Source organism: Schistocerca americana, chromosome 10, assembly GCF_021461395.2.
Source record: "Schistocerca americana isolate TAMUIC-IGC-003095 chromosome 10, iqSchAmer2.1, whole genome shotgun sequence".
Lineage (NCBI taxonomy): Eukaryota > Metazoa > Arthropoda > Insecta > Orthoptera > Acrididae > Schistocerca > Schistocerca americana.
This window is the reverse complement of record NC_060128.1, coordinates 133,037,667-133,059,149: the sequence shown is the minus strand read 5'-3', so window position 1 is coordinate 133,059,149 and position 21,483 is coordinate 133,037,667. Positions and strand designations below refer to the sequence as shown.

The 21,483-nt window shown below is 44.9% G+C and overlaps 1 protein-coding gene across 1 annotated transcript in view; it reads left to right on the top strand.

Moving 5' to 3' along the window:
• The window catches only part of LOC124552295 (zinc finger protein AEBP2-like), a 77,115-nt gene extending 56,316 nt beyond the window's left edge, over positions 1–20,799 (top strand). The window contains exon 4 of the mRNA XM_047126571.1: positions 20,624–20,799. Within this exon, the coding sequence (XP_046982527.1) occupies positions 20,624–20,799 (176 nt within the window). The remainder of the gene's footprint in view (positions 1–20,623) is intronic.
• The last annotated feature ends 684 nt before the right edge of the window (positions 20,800–21,483 follow it).

Genomic DNA, 21,483 nt, shown 5'->3' with positions numbered 1-21,483 from the left:
TTATACCACCAAACCATTACCTCCAACGCACAGGGAACAGCGTAAAGCCCACTACACACGGACCGTGCATTCGCAAATTGAGCGTGCCTAGTTTCTTAGATTATACTGTGGAAAATGCATGTTAGAGTGCCTTCCCGAACATCCACAGCAATACCTGGAACGTCAGCTATTATGAACGTGCGTCTGAACGTGGACCAATGAGATGGAAGGACGGCATCTACGTCGCATGTAAACCACATCTCTTGAGTACAGTCCCGCAAGACGTCATATGGCTTTCAGTTGAAAAGCGTATGTATGTATGTACGCCGTTTCTAAGCGCTATCAAAAGGAGGATTTCTCAAAAACCCGTAGTTAATTGTACGACGCGTTCTAAGAAAATGGCTGGCCGTTGTGGCCGAGCGGTTCTAGGCGCTTCAGACCCGAACTGCGCTGCTGCTACGGTCGCAGGTTCGAATCCTGCCTCCGGCATGGATGTGTGTGATGTCCTTGGGTCTAGGGGACTGATGACCTCAGATGGTAAGTCCCATAGTGCTTAGAACCACTTCAGTCTAAGAAAATGACAAGAAACGTCGTATTAGGGGTTAAAGAATTAATGTAACTTGTATATTCTGAACCTATGCCATTTGAAGGCTATGGCACCTTGAGGATCGACCAAAAACGCATTGGTCTTGGTACAATTTGTTATAATTAAACGTTACTTATTAACATATTTATGATTAATGCTGATACTTCCCCTTAGAAAAATTTATGAATGACAGTGCTGGTAAACCTCTTATGTTATTTGATTTTCAAACAGCTGAGTAAAACTGGACGTACTCAGACATTTCTCTCTTTACTTATTCTGATCATCACTAAATTGACACAATATTTTTAGCGCAACGCAATCTGACTTTCAATAATCCCTACAAAAGAATGGCCGTGACTAACAATAACCTATACCTTTCATGAATCACTTACCTCACAAAAATCTTCATTACTCGAACTACTGCAATACAGCGAGCGCCAATACTGTCAGCTAAGTAAAAGATTCTAACTACTGAAGACACTAACTACTGATAGGCATACTTAGCAAATGAAAGATTTTGATAGAGAACAAAAAATGTATTTACCTTAAGTGTTCAGAAGTCGTAATATATATATCAATTCATGACATCCAGTCTTACAAATTTACTCTTTCTGATGGACATACGTCCAGATTGTCCGCTTTCAAAACTCTGCCATCTCTCTTCCCACATCCACCACTGCTGGCGGCTCACCTCCAACTGCGCAGCGCTACGCGCTGTTCACATCCAACTGCCCAACACTACAATAGCAAATATTCCAACAATGCAAACCAGCCACAGATTGAACACAGGGCAGTCGGTGATTTTCATACAGAGCGCTACGTGGCGTTACCAACATAAAAACCTAGACAGCCTACTTACAAAACTTACAGGTGGTAAGATGCGAGTTACAGTTATAACTCGTTCATGGTCGGTGCAGTGCAATGATTGGAGATGCAGAAATATCGGATGAGAGGCGATGTGTTGCTAGTTCGCGTCTCACTAGATCCAAACTTTTTTTTTTACTAACGTCCGCGTTTTCTAATACGTTCTGATACTTTCTGATTAGTTGAAATTTATTCGACAATATTCGATGTTTCGCAAATATGAATGTGCTGCTTGTGAAGAGTGAGTTTGTTCCATTGTCTTTATTTACATGACATGTTGCACTACTTCTAATAAGATACTTTGCATTTTCTTGTTTCAGGTTCTATATATTACATGTTGCAGTAAAAGTTGTGCTATTGAATGGGAACAGTGATCAAGTAAGAATAACCTTAGGATTTTATTAAAAAGTGAGAATGTGGCGGAATATTGTCAGTGTGTAACGCACTGTTAAAATTTTATAAACCGATGTGACTGGACATTGTGCTTTCTTTAATGTTTTGTAGGGAGCACATTGTACTCATGTGGGAGCGATCTAGATGGTTGTAAGATAATGAACTGGTAGCCAAGATCGCAGGAGTTATTTTTATTCCATTTATTTCGGCGTAACTAAAGCCACCATCATCGGATCTACGGAGGACAGAAAACACTATAAAAGTGAGCTCGGACTCCACTTATATAACATGTATACATATAAACTTAGTTACGTACCTTAGGACACATACAAGTTTGCCTTGATGCTGTAATCTGTATGTGTCCTAAGGTACGTAACTAAATTTATATGTATACATGTTATATAAGTGGAGTCCTAGCCCACTTTTACAGTGTTTTCTGTCCTCCCTAGATCCGTTGATAGTGGCTTCAGTTTCGCCGAAACCGGTAATCATGAAATAAAAAGAAGACAGAACAACGTGACTAGTATATAGACAAAGGAAGAAATGTGCGTTTTAATGGAGCTAACGCAGTAATTTTACGCCCGTCCATTTCGTATACAAACTGTGTGATATCCGATCCAGATACAGCCGACAACTGCCGCTGGAGCGTGGCTGCGATCGCGTATACCACGTTTTGGCCCACGCCACGTGTGCACAGGTCGCACCGTTTCTGAGCTTCCGGCAGCACGCTGAACTCGGCACGCTCAACTACAGGGTGGCGCACGAAATGTCTTACCAATTGTTTCTTCCACAATTTACGACGCACATTAGATATCCCGCTGAGATCTCTACAGCAGTATCAGCAGAGCTTGGAAAAAACAAACGAGTTACGAAATGACGTGTAATTCACGATACTGCCGCTAGGAGACTGGTAAGCAGCAATGGCTGACAATGGAAGACTGACGACACAGCAACGAACGGCAATTGTGTTACTTTTTCATGAAACGCAAAGCCTTATTGTGGCTCAGAGGCGTTTTCGACAACAGTTTAACACACGATGGGTCCGTTGCAAGAAGACCATCCACAGGTTGTACGATAAATTTGCACAGGAAGGAACAGTATTGGAAGCGAAGCGACCTCGGCCTAAGCCTGCTTGTCCGCCGGAGAATATTGAAGCGGTACGAGTTGCTGTACAGAGAAGTCCCGGGAAATCGTGTAGAAAGGCAGCAGTGCAACTGGGAATATCCAGATGCTCCGTTCAACGCATTCTTAAAAGTAACCCCCATATGTACCCATACAAGATGACCTGTGCACAGAAGCTCACTGAAGAACACAAGCAGCAGAGACTGCTCAGTCGGCGGAGGATAGCGAAGAAACTCTCGACAACGTTTGGTTTTCAGACGAGCCGCATTTTCATTTAGACGGTGTGGTTAACAAACAAAATGTACGCTTTTGGGCCACTGAAAACCCACAAGTACTTCATGAAAGACAACATTGTGCTCCGAGGATTACAGCGTGGGCAGCAATTTCCAGTCACGGACTTACTGGACCCTTTTTATTTGAAGAAACTGTGAACAGCGAGCGATATTTGAGCATGCTTCGTAATAGCTTCATTCCACAGCTTCTTGCTACTGCCTTGCCCTTTGACACGCAAGATGGAGCAAGGCCACATACTGCATACACTGTGTTGGAGTTTTTACACGAGCATTCGACACGCGGATCATTTCACTCAGGTTTCCAGGTCGCTCAATGACGGACAAAATTGGCCCCCCAACAGTCCATGTGCTCAGTTATAACAAATCTCCATGGACTGATCTTCATTATAGTATACGTGCCTTTCAGATTATATTGACAGTAAAGTTTATATTCAAAAACAAAATGGTAACACATTTCGTGCGCCACCCTGTATGACGTTCGAAAGCACAGTCCGTGTGCCGACGACTTGAGCCGCGGGGTTGTGGTAGCGGCTGTGTGGCGGGCATCTGGGCGTCGAACCGTCGATAAACAAACAGGACAGCGCGCGGTCGGCCTCGCAGCCTTGACTCGCGGCCGAGGAATCCTTACACGAGCAGCGCGCGCCGTAAAACCGCGGCCGTTCTTTTAAGGAGACAAAGGACGGCCTGGGTTCTTTTACGACTGCGGCGCGAGGCGAGGGGGTCCCTCTGCGGGGGTGGTCTTCCTCGCTGTCCAAACACAACGGCCCGGCCGGACGTTAGCACCGTTACACGGGGACAAGGGACTCCACATCGCGCTGTAAAACCCAAAGTCGGGCATTTTTTTTTTTTTTTTTTTTTTTTGTCCGCTTCGCTCCGTTTTCCGGCTCGCGCCCTCGATGCGGCAGTCAGTATTAGGTTTTCGTGGACGAAGTTACGCACTTCCCGTATCGCGAGCGCGCCTCACTTGCCGAATACGTGCGCCGGTTCTTCGACTTCCTGCCTGGCCGTCTCAGGACTACAATCCTCACGTAAGTTACTTCCATCCACCTACGATAATTTCGTGTGTTTCAACATAGACGCCACTTGGGCGACTTACGTGTCCATAACCTACCACTATTATATTACGGAAGAAATGGCACACACAGTTTGACGTAAAATCCGAACCACGTGCGAATCTTCGGACCAATTAGAGATGAAAGCTAGCTTACAAACAGAATGAAAGAGTATTCGTTGTCTGACTAGGATTCGATCCCGCGACCTTTCGCTCTCCAAAAGCGTGCTTTATCACCTTTCCTTGTCTTTCTTTATTTCCATCTGTTTCTTCATTGTTTTTCGCCGTTGGTTCTGTGCGGATGTCGCACAACACCTTTCACATTCCATCGACGAGAACTCAGTTTTTTATTACAGAGGAGGGTCCGTCCCCTCACGGTACACGCTGAATTACCTCGCCGGCTGCATCTTGCATCCATTACTAGTTGACAAACCTGACATTGCCCGGATACTCGTTTTGACATTTTTCTATTAGAAAAAAAAATAAAAAATTAACTTGGATGGTTGATTCGGGTGATGAGACCAAACAGCGAGGTCATCTGTCTCATTGGATTAGGGAGGATGGGGAAGGAAGTCGGCCGTGTCCTTTCAAAGGAACCATCCCGGCATTTTCCTGAAGCGATTTAGGTTCAAATGGCTCTGAGCACTATGGGACTTAACATCTGAGGTCATCAGTCCCCTAGAACTTAGAACTACGTAAACCTGACTAACCTAAGGCCATCACACACATCCATGCCCTAGGCAGGATTCGAACCTGCGACAGTAGCAGCAGCGCGGCTCCGGACTGCAGCGCCGAGAACCGTTCGGCCACAGTGGCCGGCTACGACATCGTATCTCTTGAACTATGAGTCGTAAAGTGATATATTTGTGTGGGTACATTCAGCACTACATGTGAATACTGCATGTGAAATTTATTACCGATAGAGTGAGTAGCACAGAAGTAATAAACTTAAACGTCATACATGACACAGAGGTTTTTCACGCATGTCATTGTTTACGACATCGTAATATCTCCTGAACTATGATAGATTGGTGGTTTTTGTCATCGACTTTCCGTCATTTCCAAACGCAGTGTTATGTCAGTCATATAAGTTCATTAGACACAATGAATCACATCACTTGTCTCGTGACTGAGAATGTTGTCGCGATACACTGTATCTAATGAATAATTTTATACAACTGACATAACACTGCCTTTTAAAATGACGGAAAGTCGAGACGCGGAAGCTTCTCGGAAAAATAAAAGTGTGGACAAGACATAAGAAAAGTCGTTAAAAAGACGAGTAGATTACTATGTTGACTAAGTGATGAGGAGGCACTGAACTGATGTGGGGAAAAGGAAATTTATGGCTCTTGACAGGACACTTCACGAGTCATCAGGAATCGGCTATTAGATAACGGAAGGGAAGATGGTGTGAGGGGTTGCAGACAATAACCATGCTTTGACTTCAGAAAGATCGTTCAATGGATTTTGGCTGCAGTTATGAGGAAGAAATGGTTCAAATGGCTCTGAGCACTATGGGACTTAACTGCTGAGGTCATCAGTTCCCTAGAACTTAGAACTACTTAAACCTAACTAACCTAAGGACATCACACACATCCCTGCCCGAGGCAGGATTCGAACCTGCGACCGTAGTGGTCGCGCGGTTCCAGACTGTAGCGCCTAGAACCGCTCGGCCACCCCGGCCGGCTATGAGGAAGAGATGATGAGCCTTGCACGAGGGAGACCAGTGCAGAGTGTTGCATCAAACGAGTCTTCGGACTGGAGACTACAGCAACAGCACGGTGTCGTTCTAACCACAGTATTCGCGAATGGGACAGCAAATAAGGGCGTACTCTCTATCCGCCTCTATAGCTGAATGATCAGTGTAACTGACTGCCAAGCGGCGATCCATGTTCTATTCCTGGTACTGCCAGAGATTTTCCCTTGCTGGAAAAGCTAGAAGGCGGCACACTCAGCCTCATGAAGCCAACTGATCAGCTACATGCCCGTGTAATACTGGCTCCAGGTCACGAAACTGGCAACGGCCTGGAGAGCCGTGTGCTGACCCCACGCCGCCCATTCCTTATTCAATGACGCCACTGGCAAAGGACGACATGGCGGTCGGTCGGTTCCAGGGTTGTGACGCCACTGGCAGAGGACGACATGGCGGTCGGTCGTACCAGGGCTGTGGACGGAGTTTACATTTACATATGAAGTACCCTCTGCCACACGCCCTATGATGACCTTAGTAGTACAGATGCAGGATGGGAAGCTGATAGGTCACTCTACCTACGAATAGATATGAGCAATGAGCATTCGACATACTTGGCTGACTTGGAAGGCGGGTAATCATATAGCCGCCTGCAGGTGCGAGGCAACGAACGCCGTGTCCTCGCCTACCGGAAGCGGACGGGGCCGTGTGTGGCCGTGCACCATACACCGGCCGTCTGATGTCACCGCCGCCTCCATTACTTCCAATTTACGTAGCGACCGCCTTGTAAGCGGATGCCACCTGCTACGCACTCCCCGCGCCACGCCAACTGATATCTGAAACATTTCTCCTTTTCCGAGCGCGCAATGGAAGCGCCGCCAACCTGCGTCCGTTGCAGAGGTAATCTACAGCCGCCATCTGGACGAAAGAACTTTTAGCAGTCGTCGCCGTTAATGGGTCTAGTCTGGTTTTGTTCCTCATTTCCGTTTAATAACGCTGCAGACAGGACACGGGTATATAATCGTCTAGACTTCACGCCGCGGTAGCAGAGGCGAACGACAGAACAACGAACTGCGTAACACCTCCATACAGCAATAACGTGAATCATGTCGTCGTAGACTTCCCATAATGCACACTCAAATAAGAAAATACACTGTGCGGCGCAGTTAAAGGATCGCTTTTTCCAAACCTGTAAATTGACTCCCGTTGCGACGCAGAAGTTTGAAATTGGGCACAGGTGTCTACAAACTTCCTCTGCAGTGTGCAAAATGGTGGCGCCGAGCGTCACCATGGACTCGACGGCGCTCCAAACAGAAACTTGTCCATACACGAGAAAAAAGGCCAGAGCTCAGAAGCTGATGCCTTTAATGCGGATTAAAGATGTGGCGCTGCCACCAAATTTCACCACAATTCTGCCCAACGTCACCGTGGATGTATCACCTAACATTGTCATACCCCTTCTTAACCACATTTCACCCCTTATTTTGTCGCCTCTACATATACATCTACATGGATACTGTGCAAATGACATTCAAGTGTGTGGCAGAAGGTTCATCGAACCACCTTCACAATTCTCTATTATTCCAATCTCACATATCGCGCGGAAAGAATGAACACCTGTATATTTCCGTACGAGCTCTGATTTCCCTTATTTTATCGTGGTGATCGTTCCTCCCTTTTAGGTCGGTGTCAACAAAATATTTTCGCGTTCGGAGGAGAAACTTGGTGATTGGAATTTCGTGAGAAGATTTCGTCGCAACGAAAAACGGCTTTCTTTTAACGATTTCCAGCCCAAATCCCGTATCATTTCTGTGACACTCTCTCCCATATTTCGCGTTAATACAAAACGTGCTGCTTTCCTTTGAACTTTCTCGATGAACTCCGTCAGTCCAATCTGGTATGGATCCCACACCCCGCAGCAGTATTGTAAAAGAGTACGGACAAGCGTAGTGTAGGCAGTCTCCTTAGTAGGTCTGTTATATTTTCTAAATGTCCTGCCAATAAAACGCAGTCTTTCGTTAGCTTTCCCCACATTTTCTATGTGTTCCTTCCAATTTAAGTTGTTCGTAATTGTAATACCTTGATATTTAGCCACGCGGGATTAGCCGAGCGGTCTTGGCGCTGCAGTCGTGAACTGTGCGGCTGGTCCCGGCGGAGGTTCGAGCCCTCCCTCGGGTATGGGTGTGTGTGTTTGTCCTTAGGATAATTTAGGTTAAGTAGTGTGTAAGCTTAGGGACTGATGACCTATAAGATTTCACACACATTTGAACATTTTTTGATATTTAGTTGAATTTACGGCTTTTACATTAGAAGGATTTATCGTGTAACCGAAATTTAACGAGTTACTTTTAGCACTCATGTGGATGGATGACCTCACACTTTTCATTATTTGGGGTCAACTGCCACTGCCACTGGGGTGAGGATCGTGGTCCCTGGCGTTGAAACCACGCAGTTTTCTTATAGGCGGGCGAGGAAAACGTTTCAGATACACCGCTGCTCAGGGGGTGCCTTAAAGGGTGTTAATGAAACACTCCCTTTCTCGTGGTATTGCCGCGCGGGATAGCCGCGCGGTCTCAGGCGCTTTGCCACGGTTCGCGCGGCTCTTCTCGTCGCCCCGTCGGAGGTTCGAGTCCTCCCTCGGTCATGGATGTGTGTGTCATCCTTAGTGTAAATTAGTTTAAGTTACATTAAATAGTGTGTAAGCCTACGGACCGATTATATCAGCTGTCTGGTCCCACAGGAACTTACCACAAATTTAAAAAAAAAAAAAATTTCCTTGTGGTACTGATTCCCTCACATTTCGTGTTCGAAGACGACAGTTCGCAGTGTGATGAATAACAGGAAAACGTTCTTAGCTACCTTTGACCCTCCGAGACGTTTCAACTCTCCTCTGCACCCCTACTGAAAGTGAACGCAAGGCGAGAGCAATTTTTGATCTAGTGTGCAGGTTGGATCCTCTATATTGTGTTCAACATCACGTGATGACCTGTAAACGCGATCAGAATAAAAATAGGGTGTTTATGCTTTTTGATCCCTCTTGTTTCGCATCCCCTTATGACGTGATCGGCATGGGGGTGGGGGTTGCAACTTCGATACACGAGTGGATGAAACAACAAGAGTCCCTATAACACCCCCCCCCCCCCAATACCTCAACAACCTCAATGGCACCCGCTCAGCTTTACTGGAAATTTTAAAAGTTTAAAAGTGTACCTGTACAGTGAAAATCTATGAAGTAGTTCTAGACATCTGCAGGTAGGCATCTCGAATCAGACGGGTGTCAAGCAGATGCTTGTCTACAGGCGTCGAGATCGACTTATAGGTTTTCTCTGTATAGGTACACTTTTAAAATTCCGTATGACGCGACCTTTATTGTCAAATGGAGTTGTTAATTAACAAATAGTCGGTCACACTTATCTAGCAACATCTCTTTACGGTTCATTAGCAATTACTAATGAGAATAGACTTACCCTCCCAGACTACCGAGCGCGCTAATGTGCCGACTTCCTGACCACCGGAATACCATATTGTCAGATTAAAAAACTGCATACTGTACATCAATAATATTGTACAAAGTCTCGAAATAAAAAACTATATTTTCTGTTTCCTGTTTCGCTTTTTGGTACCAAGTTTTACACTCATTTTCTTACGATCAGTAGTTTAAAATAAAATATATTATCATCCAAAATTCGTTAATTAGTGTTTATGGCTCTAAGCACTACGGTACTTAACATCTGAGGTCATCAGTCCGCTAGAACTTAGAACTACTTAAACCTAACTAACCTAAGGACATCACACACATCCATGCCCGAGGCAGGATTCGAACCTGCGACCGTAGCAGCAGCGTGGTTCCGGACTGAAGTGCCTAGAACCGCTAGGCCACAGCGGCCGGCTAATTAGCATTTACATTTGGTAATAAACATAGGGTTTAAATAAAAGAAAAAATGCTGTTAGTACGATTCGAAACAGGGACATCACGATTAAAGGACTTGTACGCTACGCACTGAGCTGCTAGCAACTTAAGAACAACAGAAAACATTCTTGGAAGCCTCAAGGTTTGTTTACAGCCACAAGCAGCATCTACCCTACATAACGAGGCAGAATGAGCGGGTGAACATAAACGAAACTAAGAGCGTACGAGTGGACGTGTGTACGAGAGAGGCGCAGGTTGGCGGAACAGAGCTGGGGTCCCGCCCCCAGGATGAGGAAGAGGATAAGGATCTGGCGCGTCCTTCCGCGCAGCCAGCGAGCAGTGGGCGCATGCGCACAACCGACCCGACCGGCCGTATAATTTACTGCGGCGCGGGGTAATCACACTCACACACAGGTAAACTCACAGCTACAGCTGCTCAAGTATCATAACGGGCCGCGGACCGGTGGGGTCGTGCGTGGAATGGAGAGACACGACCCGTACTCTCACTTTACGTGTCTTAGACCCTGGAGACCTCCTCCGTGCGAAACAGCACACATCCACGGATAGTCGGAGTGTCCTAGTCAAGCACAGAGACTACCTAAATATGGAAAGAGCTGCGGTTTAAAAAAATTTTATTTAAATCATATCATTACCGGTTTCGGATTTACTGCAAATCCATCTTCAAACGGCTCTCATAGATTTCCTTACTTTCCCGCTGGGGATTCGTTTTGTACTCGTTACTGGTTTGGTGCACTAAGCTGAACAAGAAGTTTTTCCGTTCATATTTCCGTTAATATACGGGAGATTTTCCCCATTTGACCTTCACAGAAACATTTTCAGTCCGGAACCGCGCAACTGCTACGGTCGCAGGCTCGAATCCTGCCGCGGTCATGGATGTGTGTGATGTCCTTAGGTTAGTTAGGTTTAATTACTTACACGTTCGAGGGGACTGTTGACATCAGATGTTAAGTCCCTCAGTGCTCAGAGCCATTTGAACATTAATGAAATGATTTTAAAGTGAATAAAACTCAAATGTGGTGAAACCATACATAGTGTACATTTCTGTGCGAAGAATTCATTTCGTATTTGACTTCTGCATTTTAAAGTGAACTCATTTTGGTACGTACACTACGTGAGTGGAGCCGGCCGGTGTGGCCGAGCAGGTCCAGGCGCTTCAGTCCGGAACCGAGCTGCTGCTACGGTCGTACGTTCTAATCCTGCTCCGGGCATGGATGTGTGTGAAGTCCTTGGGTTGGTTAGGTTTAAGTAGTTCTAAGTCTAGGGGACTGATGACCTCAGATGTTAAGTCCCTTAGTGCTTACAGCCATTTGAACCATTTGAACTACGTGAGTGGTGTTTAATTTCCTGGAAACTGCTTTAGCGCACACCATCATATGTTTTATGCAGCATACATGCTCAAATTTACAAAACGTGGCCCAGTTTAGCAAGAGTGACAAAAAAAAATAGTTTCAAAGGTGTTGGAGTGGTGAAGACGTTAATACAGAGCTGATGTATACAGTGTACGGCCAAAGCAAAATATGTCTCTGCTATAGCAACGAAATTAATTTAGAAGTCGGAAAGAGAAGAAAAATACGTACAGTAACTTTCTAACACTCCATTTTACTGAATGATTAAGATTAAGCAAAAAAAAATATCCATACATATTATGAAAATATATATTCGAATGTGCTGTATGTATGTATATTCCACATCTCCTCCTAGACCGCTGGACGATTTCAAGCAAATATGATGCAATAAGTTTCCTTTAATTTACGTCTATGGTCACAAACTTTTTGTTAACAGATTACCGGTTTCGGACTATAAAACAAAGTCCTAATGTACTGCAGCCACAGTGGCAACGGCAAATGTTAAATGCAAAATCAGCACCAGCATCGTCAAATATACATAAATAACATCATATGCACGAGTAATTCTGTCAGTAGCTACTGACATTCTAGCCGGCCGCAGTGGCCGTGCGGTTCTAAGCGCTACAGTCTGGAACCGAGCGACCGCTACGGTCGCAGGTTCGAATCCTGCCTCGGGCATGGATGTGTGTGAAGTCCTTGGGTTGGTTAGGTTTAAGTAGTTCTAAGTCTAGGGGACTGATGACCTCAGATGTTAAGTCCCTTAGTGCTTACAGCCATTTGAACCATTTGAACTACGTGAGTGGTGTTTAATTTCCTGGAAACTGCTTTAGCGCACACCATCATATGTTTTATGCAGCATACATGCTCAAATTTACAAAACGTGGCCCAGTTTAGCAAGAGTGACAAAAAAAATAGTTTCAAAGGTGTTGGAGTGGTGAAGACGTTAATACAGAGCTGATGTATACAGTGTACGGCCAAAGCAAAATATGTCTCTGCTATAGCAACGAAATTAATTTAGAAGCCGGAAAGAGAAGTGAAATTACGTACAGTAACTTTCTAACACTCCATTTTACTGAATGATTAAGATTAAGCAAAAAAAATATCCATACATATTATGAAAATATATATTCGAATGTGCTGTATGTATGTATATTCCACATCTCCTCCTAGACCGCTGGACGATTTCAAGCAAATATGATGCAATAAGTTTCCTTTAATTTACGTCTATGGTCACAAACTTTTTGTTAACAGATTACCGGTTTCGGTCTATAAAACAAAGTCCTAATGTACTGCAGCCACAGTGGCAACGGCAAATGTTAAATGCAAAATCAGCACCAGCATCGTCAAATATACATAAATAACATCATATGCACGAGTAATTTTGTCAGTAGCTACTGACATTCTAGCCGGCCGCAGTGGCCGTGCGGTTCTAAGCGCTACAGTCTGGAACCGAGCGACCGCTACGGTCGCAGGTTCGAATACTGCCTCGGGCATGGATGTGTGTGATGTCCTTAGGTTCGTTAGGTTTAAGTAGTTCTAAGTTCTAGGCGAATGATGACCTCAGAAGTGCTCAGAGCGATTTGAACCATTTTTGAACCGACATTCTTCCGCAGGCCACCAAACTCCTCACAAATGAATCTTATTGAGCATATCTGGGCTGCCTTGCAATGTGCTGTTCGACACCCTCTTACTCTTACGGATTTTTGGACAGCCCTGCAGAGTTCTTGGTGTCAATTGCCTCCAGCACTACTTCAGACATTAGTCGAGTTCATACCATATCGTGTTGAGGCACTTCTGATATTAGGCAGGTGTACCAGTTTCTTTGGCCCTTCCGTGTAAATGTTGTACATTGCGAAGATAGCATTGGCGATATGCTTATCCGTTCGAGAAAATATCGCACTTCAACACAATTACGTGACCTCGTAGTTTCGTCATAAAGTTATATTAATATCTTCATTCCTTAGAGTGTCACACAACACCATGATAAAAGCGACTATAGCAGCTGAGCCAACGATCTGCAGGGTTATTTCCTGAGAAGTGTTCGAAACACTTCTGAAGACAGACAAAGGCAGTACTTTTGTAGCGGGTACGACGTTGCGCTGGACTACTACCGTGCAGACACAGCGGCGGCCGGAAGTCTGGCCCGAGCGGGAAGGCGCCGGTGGGCGGGGCCTCGCGGTGACGTCACGGCCGGCCACGCCCCCCGGCCGCACGCACGCCTGCGCCAGCCACACACGGCCTCGTGTTTATCTGCACGCTCTGCTTATCAGGGGGGGCTCATTAGCTGCGCCAGGGAAAAGTCATGTCTCCGCTTATCACCCTGAGCTTCCAGTCGACATCAGGCGTACAATGAATTTACTATATTGTCTTGCGGAACTGTGTAGTACACTTTCACAGTATCGTTCGACCACAAGTGCGCGGGATCATACGCGACGGAACTGTCTCACGGCATAGGTGTACCACAAGCATTAGTATCGGGTCCACTTTTATTCTCGGCTCACACAGATAATTTCACGTCATTAATGAAAGGCGAATAAATCATTCTTTCCTGCTCACGATACGAGATTTAAGGTCTTCTCCACCGTTCATTCTTGAGCACTGAAAAAGACAAATGATCTTTTTAAGAAATTATTAAAGTGGTACTCTGTGCACTGATTGTTGCTAAACTTCAATAACACCATGTAATCATTCCTGTGAAGATCCAACACCTAACAGCGATACAGGGCACTGGCTTCTGGCAAAATAATCAGAAGTTGGTATTCCGAACTGTGGTAGGCTGGTGCACCCACCTTCCGTCGTAGGAGGCTGAGTGCTGCAAGGCCTCACCAGATCGATATTTTGATATATTTATTTTGGCAGGCATCAGGGTCGCGCGTAGGAGCATAGTTGCCCAAGAAGTTGTTTTTATAAATCACGCTGACTGTCCCTGGGACTTTTGTTTTGTTCTAAGTTAGTTAACAATCTGAGTATACGATCAGGACTTCTCGTTAATAGTAGCGATGCTGTCCATAAACGTGGTGGGTGTAACATTGAGATGAACAATAATGAATACTTCCTTTGGACGTCGCAAATTGTGAACCTTCTTAAAAATTTATGAAAATATTACGATTCTGCTACGAATAACAGTAAAATTTGGAGATAGATATATCAAAACATTATTCTGTTTCCCTGTTTGAATCTATTTGTGCTCTGCAGCATAGTCTCTGGAACTTCTCTTCGTACTCGAAAATAAGTACCAGCTGTCGAAAAACGAGAAGAAAGGATGAATAGGAGATTGGTGTTCAACATCATGTGCACGAGGAGGCCATAGGCGATTGTCCTCATGTTCAAATTAGACAAGAATCAGGAATGAAGCTTGCTGCGTCTTTCCCAAAGGAAACGTATCGTTATTTATCTTAAGCAGTTCAGAGACACAGTTCAAATATAGCAGTAAAATTTCGTGTCCATCAAGTACCGAGGAAAAAAAAGCCAATCCCCACATCTTAGCCTTTGTACACCAGAGATACAATATAAGAGCAGCTACGAAAACCAGTTAGCGATTCACCCAATGATCTGTAAGGTCCAATGGTTTACAGGACAACAAAGACTGACCATGAAACCTGTTTTAGAAAATGGTGTTTCGGAGAACAATCAGTGACTGTACGATCATGCTAAAAATTAAGGTCGCTAACTTACGCCTTTGAGTAAAGTTGAGTTCCTAAATCTATTTTACAAATATGTAGAGCAGCTGAAAATACAGCATCAGTTCAATAAGACAAAAATTAAAGTGGGGTAAAGACTTTTACTACGATGACAGCTGAATCCACGAGTTTACATCAACAAGAAATTTACAGAGACGGCCTAGTTGACTCATTAGGTGAGCTGATGTGCAAGTTCAACTATATTGTCATTTACGATCCAGTTAAACCTTTTCTGTGACAAAGATGATCTTTTTGTTCTTTTACACTTCAAAATTTCATGTGCGATGTAGCCCTCTAAAAATTTAAACGACCAAACTGCAAAGATTGAAAGATTAACGAATATTCTTGTTTAGTTTTATAATTTTGTTAAGCAAAATATCATAGTATTGCTTAACGTGAAGGAAGTTAACAATACAACCTCCATAAAAAAATTATAATTTCGAAAACGCCTACGTGCCAGATATTTCTGGGCATGCCCTAATCCTCGGGCATGGATGTGTGTGATGTCCTTAGGTTAGTTAGGTTTAAGTAGTTCTAAGTTCTAGGGGACTGATGACCTCAGAAGTTAAGTCCCATAGTGCTCCGAGCCATTTGAACCATGCCCTGATCATGGCCATTATTATATGTCCATAGTATATTATACTAGACAGAACTGTAAAATAATCCTGAGAGTATGCACTAAAAGCAAAATTTTTTAGTTACTATGTATAGTTGTTGACTGCAAGGTCGACCTTGTCAAAAGCCAACATTAATAAATAAAAATCCGATATGTCCCTGTGAAACTACTGGAATAAAGTAACAGTTGTTGAGGGAGGACTTCCTTCGTAAGTGGCAGAAAACATTAAAAAAGGAGACCAGGACGTGGGATAACGCGTGATCGAAAATAGTAATGGACCTAAAACACTTGCTTGTGGAACATTTCACGCCTGATGATGACAGACAAGTGCAGAAACAGTTTGAGTAAAAGCATGAAGAGGCGAGACTTGCGCCAACGTGCTCGCGCTGTGATTTGCACGCGGAACTGCGCCCGCCATGGCGGCTGGTTGCCTTTTGTCGTGCGGAGACGCCGGCTGGGTCGTAAATCACAGGGAGCGGGTCAGCGGAATATTAATAAGCAGTGAGACGGCGCGCTGCCCTTCGGAATTTATCTGGCGCCGAATTAATCTCTGGCGGGCTCGGGATCCATTCCGGCGGGCCCATTACAGTCCCCGTAATGGGTCGGCCGCGTCATACCGACCGGGACGTCTCTCGCCTGCGGAAAGGCTGTGCGTGGGTGACGAACGAAGGCGTACAAAACCCTGCAAGACATATTGCCTGCTTCTCCCTTCTGTACGAAATACACAGTCGTTCTTCTTGGATTTACGGAGTCTAGTTTCAGTATTTGTGTGTCATCGTCAGGTAAGAGATGTTCCACAAGGAAGCGTTTTAGGTCCATTACTATTTTCGAACACGTAGCATCCAACATAAACAGGACGTCATTTACGCCGACTTGACACATATACTTTTTTTATTTGTGTCCTCTTTCAAGATTTCTCGGCATAAAAGTGTGACATGACACCACACCGCTTACACGTCAACAGCCAACTACGACGTCAACATCAGCAAGCGTTACATAATGTATTTGACTTCTTTCGAATGCTGTTATATTGGTACAATGTTCCACTAAAAACGTATCTGAGTTGATACAATAGGTAAGCAATTAAAGATAGAAAAATCTGAAATTCACCTGTAAGTATGCAAAACAGTGTTGTTAACCTTAAATAAGGCCCATATCAAAACAGACTAAATGACACCCACCCAGATGCTAGCAAAACCCGACAGCGCTCAACTTCAGTGATGTGGTCGGAATCGTTGTTACCATTGCGGCAAGGCCGTTGATATACAGGATGGTCCATTTAATCATGTCAGCGCAAATATCTCTGGAACTACAATAGGTGGCTGTCACAGGTATGAATGTAAGGCGGGGGCTCATCAAAGCAAATACAATGCGAGATTCTAAAAGGTAAGCGAATATTAGTTTCAACGCAAACTATTTCAAATGGGCATCCCTTATTATTTCTTACCCAATCAGTGACATGAACAATCACAGAAAGAATGGGGTTGATTGCGTCACAATACGCCAGTTACATCCGGAGAAATTTCTAAGCGAAACTGACGCTTGAAGTAAACTAAACACGCCGCTATTGCACGCTCTCAGATGCAAGCGTGAACCCCACGAATTTCTTTTATAAATGCCTTTGTTGCCCGTTTCAATCCTGTACGAAGTCCATATTCGGATCGACCATTTGGGGTCGACGGTATTATATCCTGCGGAAGTCTCTGCATCTCTTCGTAACAACTTACGTCTACACCCACAAGAAACTGCTACCTATGTTTGAACACTGGTCACCCTTTACAAGTTTTACTCCACACACTTCCCTCCACTGCCAAAATGTCGACGACTCGTTGCAGCCTCGGGACGTATCCTAAAGTAAACTCCTTCTTTTAGTCAACACGTGCAATTAATTTCTTTTCTCCCCATTTCCAGTTATCTGAGCTACCCACCTAACCATCAACACCCCTCGGTATTGCATTTGAAAAATTGCTATTTTTCCTCTAGTCTGAATTGTTTATCGTCCTCGTTTCAGTTCCATACGAGGTTACACACTATACAAATACCTTCCAAGAAGACTTCTTTGCACTTAAATTTATATTCAATGTTAACAATTTTTTTTTCCTTGGAAACTGTTTTCATTCTACACGCAGTCCGCATTTCGTAATCATTCGACATCGCTCATTATTACATCATCAGTTATTTTGCTGACGAAACAGAATAAATCATCTACTACTTTTAGTGTCTCATTTCCCAGCCTAAATATGTACATTAGCATCTTCTGCAGCCTATTGCCCTTGTTTTACTTACGTTGACGTTCATAACGTCTTTTCAAGATCGCATCCATTATATTCAATGCCTCTTCCAGGTTTTGTCCAGTCCACGAAAGACTTAGAATGTCATCGGCAAAACCCTAAGTTTATATTTCTTCTTCGTGATCTTCTTCTTGGGTAACCTGTACTTTAACATTAATATCCACGCGACATGCCTCAGTTGACACCATAATGAAAACAGCCCCACCGTGAAGGATTTGTGGCGCCCTTTGGGAGCGGTAGCTGTACGCTGCGAGCTGTGGCGTCTCTTTAGTGGCGTGCATGATCGCAGCTTAACATCAAAGAACTTGACCTGTGCTGAGGTAGGTTAAATTCTTTCCATATCTCCACCCTGCACACATGGAGCTGTTTTTCCTGTCTATTACTTTTGATTACTTCCCTTTAGGAGAGATTGTGAACTTGGGTCAGTCACAGATTTACTTCCTTTTCTTTTCTTCCCAAAATCTCTTCATTAATAAACTGTTTTTTCTTCCTTTTTTCTCTTTCTCTCCACGTTGTTTCCTTCGTTGACACATTGCGAGGTGCCGGGGCTAGCAGCGCATTTAACACTAAATTCTTCTAGAATCTACATATGTAAATGATGCTCTAAGCCCCCCCCCCCCCCCCTATTCTAACTCCGAACTCCGACTTTTGCTGTGGCACAAGGATTAAAAAAAATACGCGAACTGACTCTAATCAACCCTGCCAGTGGAGTAGAAGAGAGTTTGGCACCTGCAATAATTTAATTTGATAAATAAGTTAAATAAACGAAGGTTTCATTAACATAGTGAGGAATGATAAGGTTGCTCTACCGATTAACAGAATGAAAGTTCTGTCCAAAATAACAATATGATTTATTAAGACTTAACACAAAATAATAAACAAAAACACATGAAACATTTACAATACATCAAATTGGCTCAAATTGGATACTCAAACAAATGCTGTGAATGTGAAGTTGTCCCTAAACTAGATTGTGAGGATTATGACGAAGTGGTATGTGGAGCCAATTCCTTGCAACTCAAATCTTAAGAGAAAACACATAGCCAACCCAACATTAATTGCTGCTACCCAAGACAGAACAAAGTTAGAAAAAGACGAACAGGCGCGCTCTGCTGAGCTCTGATTATCACCTAGGAAAATCCCTGTCTGCCGGTGCTGCGGACATACATTCCCAATCTGTCTTCTTAACTGCCAGAACACGATCTGGCGTACCGGAGGCGACGGCTGGTGGCTTCGACGTCCTCGACCGAAAGGCGAGAGCCGACTACCTAGAGCACCCGTACAGGCCGAACACACAACATTCCCACCCCCACGACAGTGGCCGTGGTTAAACATTCCAATCAGCAACTCGAAAACCGGCAGAAAATTCCACTCTATTGCCGGAGCACTACCATTCCACCAATGGAGATTCTTGGTGCCAATTTCTGCGCCGATTTTGCTACGTCACGGAGCTATGCCCTGAGCAAGCCAATCACAGTTACTATTTTGCAGAAAGCGCGGGAATTTTCCCGCCACAACTGCCTGGGTACACAAGTCATTCCCACGCCTCGCTGGTAGCCCGCCAGAAAGTGTTTTCGCTAAGTTTCTGCGAAGTAACGGAACCTCTAGCCCAGCCGCTACTTCTGACCCCTCCGGGCGTGTCTTTTGACAATGTCGGCGTCTGCAAAGCATTCACTCGACTTCCTCACACCCGTCGGCTTAACCCTTTCCAGATCAGCGGTGCCCGCCTGTCACCGGACCACCCGGGTGACGAGAGACGCTGCGTGGGAAGTCCGCGTGTGAAGGAATAGCGACTTTTCACTGTGTGCAATTAGAGAGGAAAATCGTAAGATAGAAATATGAGAGGGGGCTCATGCCACCTCTCAATATCTTCAGTTTTATTGTTTCTGGTTTTACTTCTGAACTGTTTTCTATTTCTTCTTCTTCTTAAATTTTCAGTTGTTGCATGTCGTCTTATGTTTCTGTCATGGAACTGGTCATTAATTTGCCTGTGTTAACGATGCTAAAAATTTCCGTAGTGAGTCGGTTTTCATCCATTCTATGTAGGTGTCCATACAACTGAAGACGTCTTTTCTTAAATTTATCTTTTATTTTGTGTGTGTGTTCGTTGCGCATTTTTTTTATTTTTTAGGTCGTCTGACCCAACTTCTGTCTCGGAGCACAGCGCAGTAGCTTTTCCTAAGAGTTTTTCGTTCCTATTTCTCTCTGTCACGAATCTTTGTGATCCCTCTAATAACTGTGGTTTCTGCCGAATACAAGGATCCCGGTAAAACAACGGCGTTTTAATGCCGTACTTTAGCATACGACATGTTGTTCTTTCGTTATAGTGATTTCAAGCCAGTTTGTACGCCTTTTGCAGTTTTGATATTCTTTCTATGTTGGAGATTGTGCCCAGTCCAGGGGGTTGGATGGTTTCTTGCAAGTATACGAAATGAGTCACCTGTGAGATGTTTCCATAGCGTGTTTTCAGTGGCAGTTTTCCAGTCGGTTTGGTGTCCGTACACTCAGCTCTTTCATAGGAAATTTGGTGTCCGGACAGTTCCACAAAGAGAGAGGGAGAGAGTCTCCTTCTCCCCCCCCCCCTCTCGCTCTCTCTCTCTCTCTCTCTCTCTCTCTCTCTCTGTGGAACTGTCCGTCCTTTCGTGCCGCCCCCTGCGCCCCCCCGTCAGAGTGCGCCGCCGTCTTCTGTGTTTTGTTATTTCGGGCGGGAGGTGCCTTGGCGGGGGCGGTTTTCTTTTTGTGGGCTCTGGCGGTAAATCAGTCATACGCCGGGCGCAGACCGCCGAGATTTATGCCGCCTGTCGGCGACGGCCAGCCCGGAAAGAGCTCGGGGGCGGCGTGGGGGCGGCGGCGGGGGCGGCGGCGGAGGCCGCGTGGGAGAACGCAACGGCCGCGCGTCATACCACGCGAGCGGCTTCCGACACACAGTGACGTGTGACGTCACGAAAAGATGACGTCGACAGTGTGTTACCCTTGAAAACTGAAGCAACACCCGAGAAAATTTGATGGCTCTTCGTAGGATCTCAAAGTGGCAGACTCTGCAAGAGAGGCGCTCTACATCGCGATGTAGCTTGCTATCCAGGTTTCTGGGTGAGGTATCGAATATATTGCTTCCCCCTTCTTATACCTCCCGAGGAGATCACGAATGTAAAATTAGAGAGATTCGAGTGCGCACGGAGGCTTTCCGGCAGTCGTTCTTCCCACGAACCATAAGCGACTGGAACAGGAAAGGGAGGTAATGACAGTGGCACGTAAAGTGCCCTTCGCCACACACCGTTGGGTGGCTTGCGGAGTATAAATGTAGATGTAGATATAGGACTTGCCGAGCTAAACAAAATGAAGCGTTGGACGCGTAAAATGGTGCAGGGCAAGAGTAAGCTGCGGGGAAAAGATGGGAAATAGACAATGTGAACAAGAATCAAGAGTACTATACAAATCGAGAACCAAGAACGGAGTGGTGGGATAAGAAAGAGCGTGAAACAGAAATTCTGTCTTTCACCCATGTCGTACATCGAAGAAGCAATGACGCAAATGAAATAACGGAAGACGGAAGAGCAATGACAAGATACGGTGAAAGACAGCCCCGTTCCCTACTTTGGCTGTCATACAAGCTTTGTCGATTGCTCCACACCGTCAGC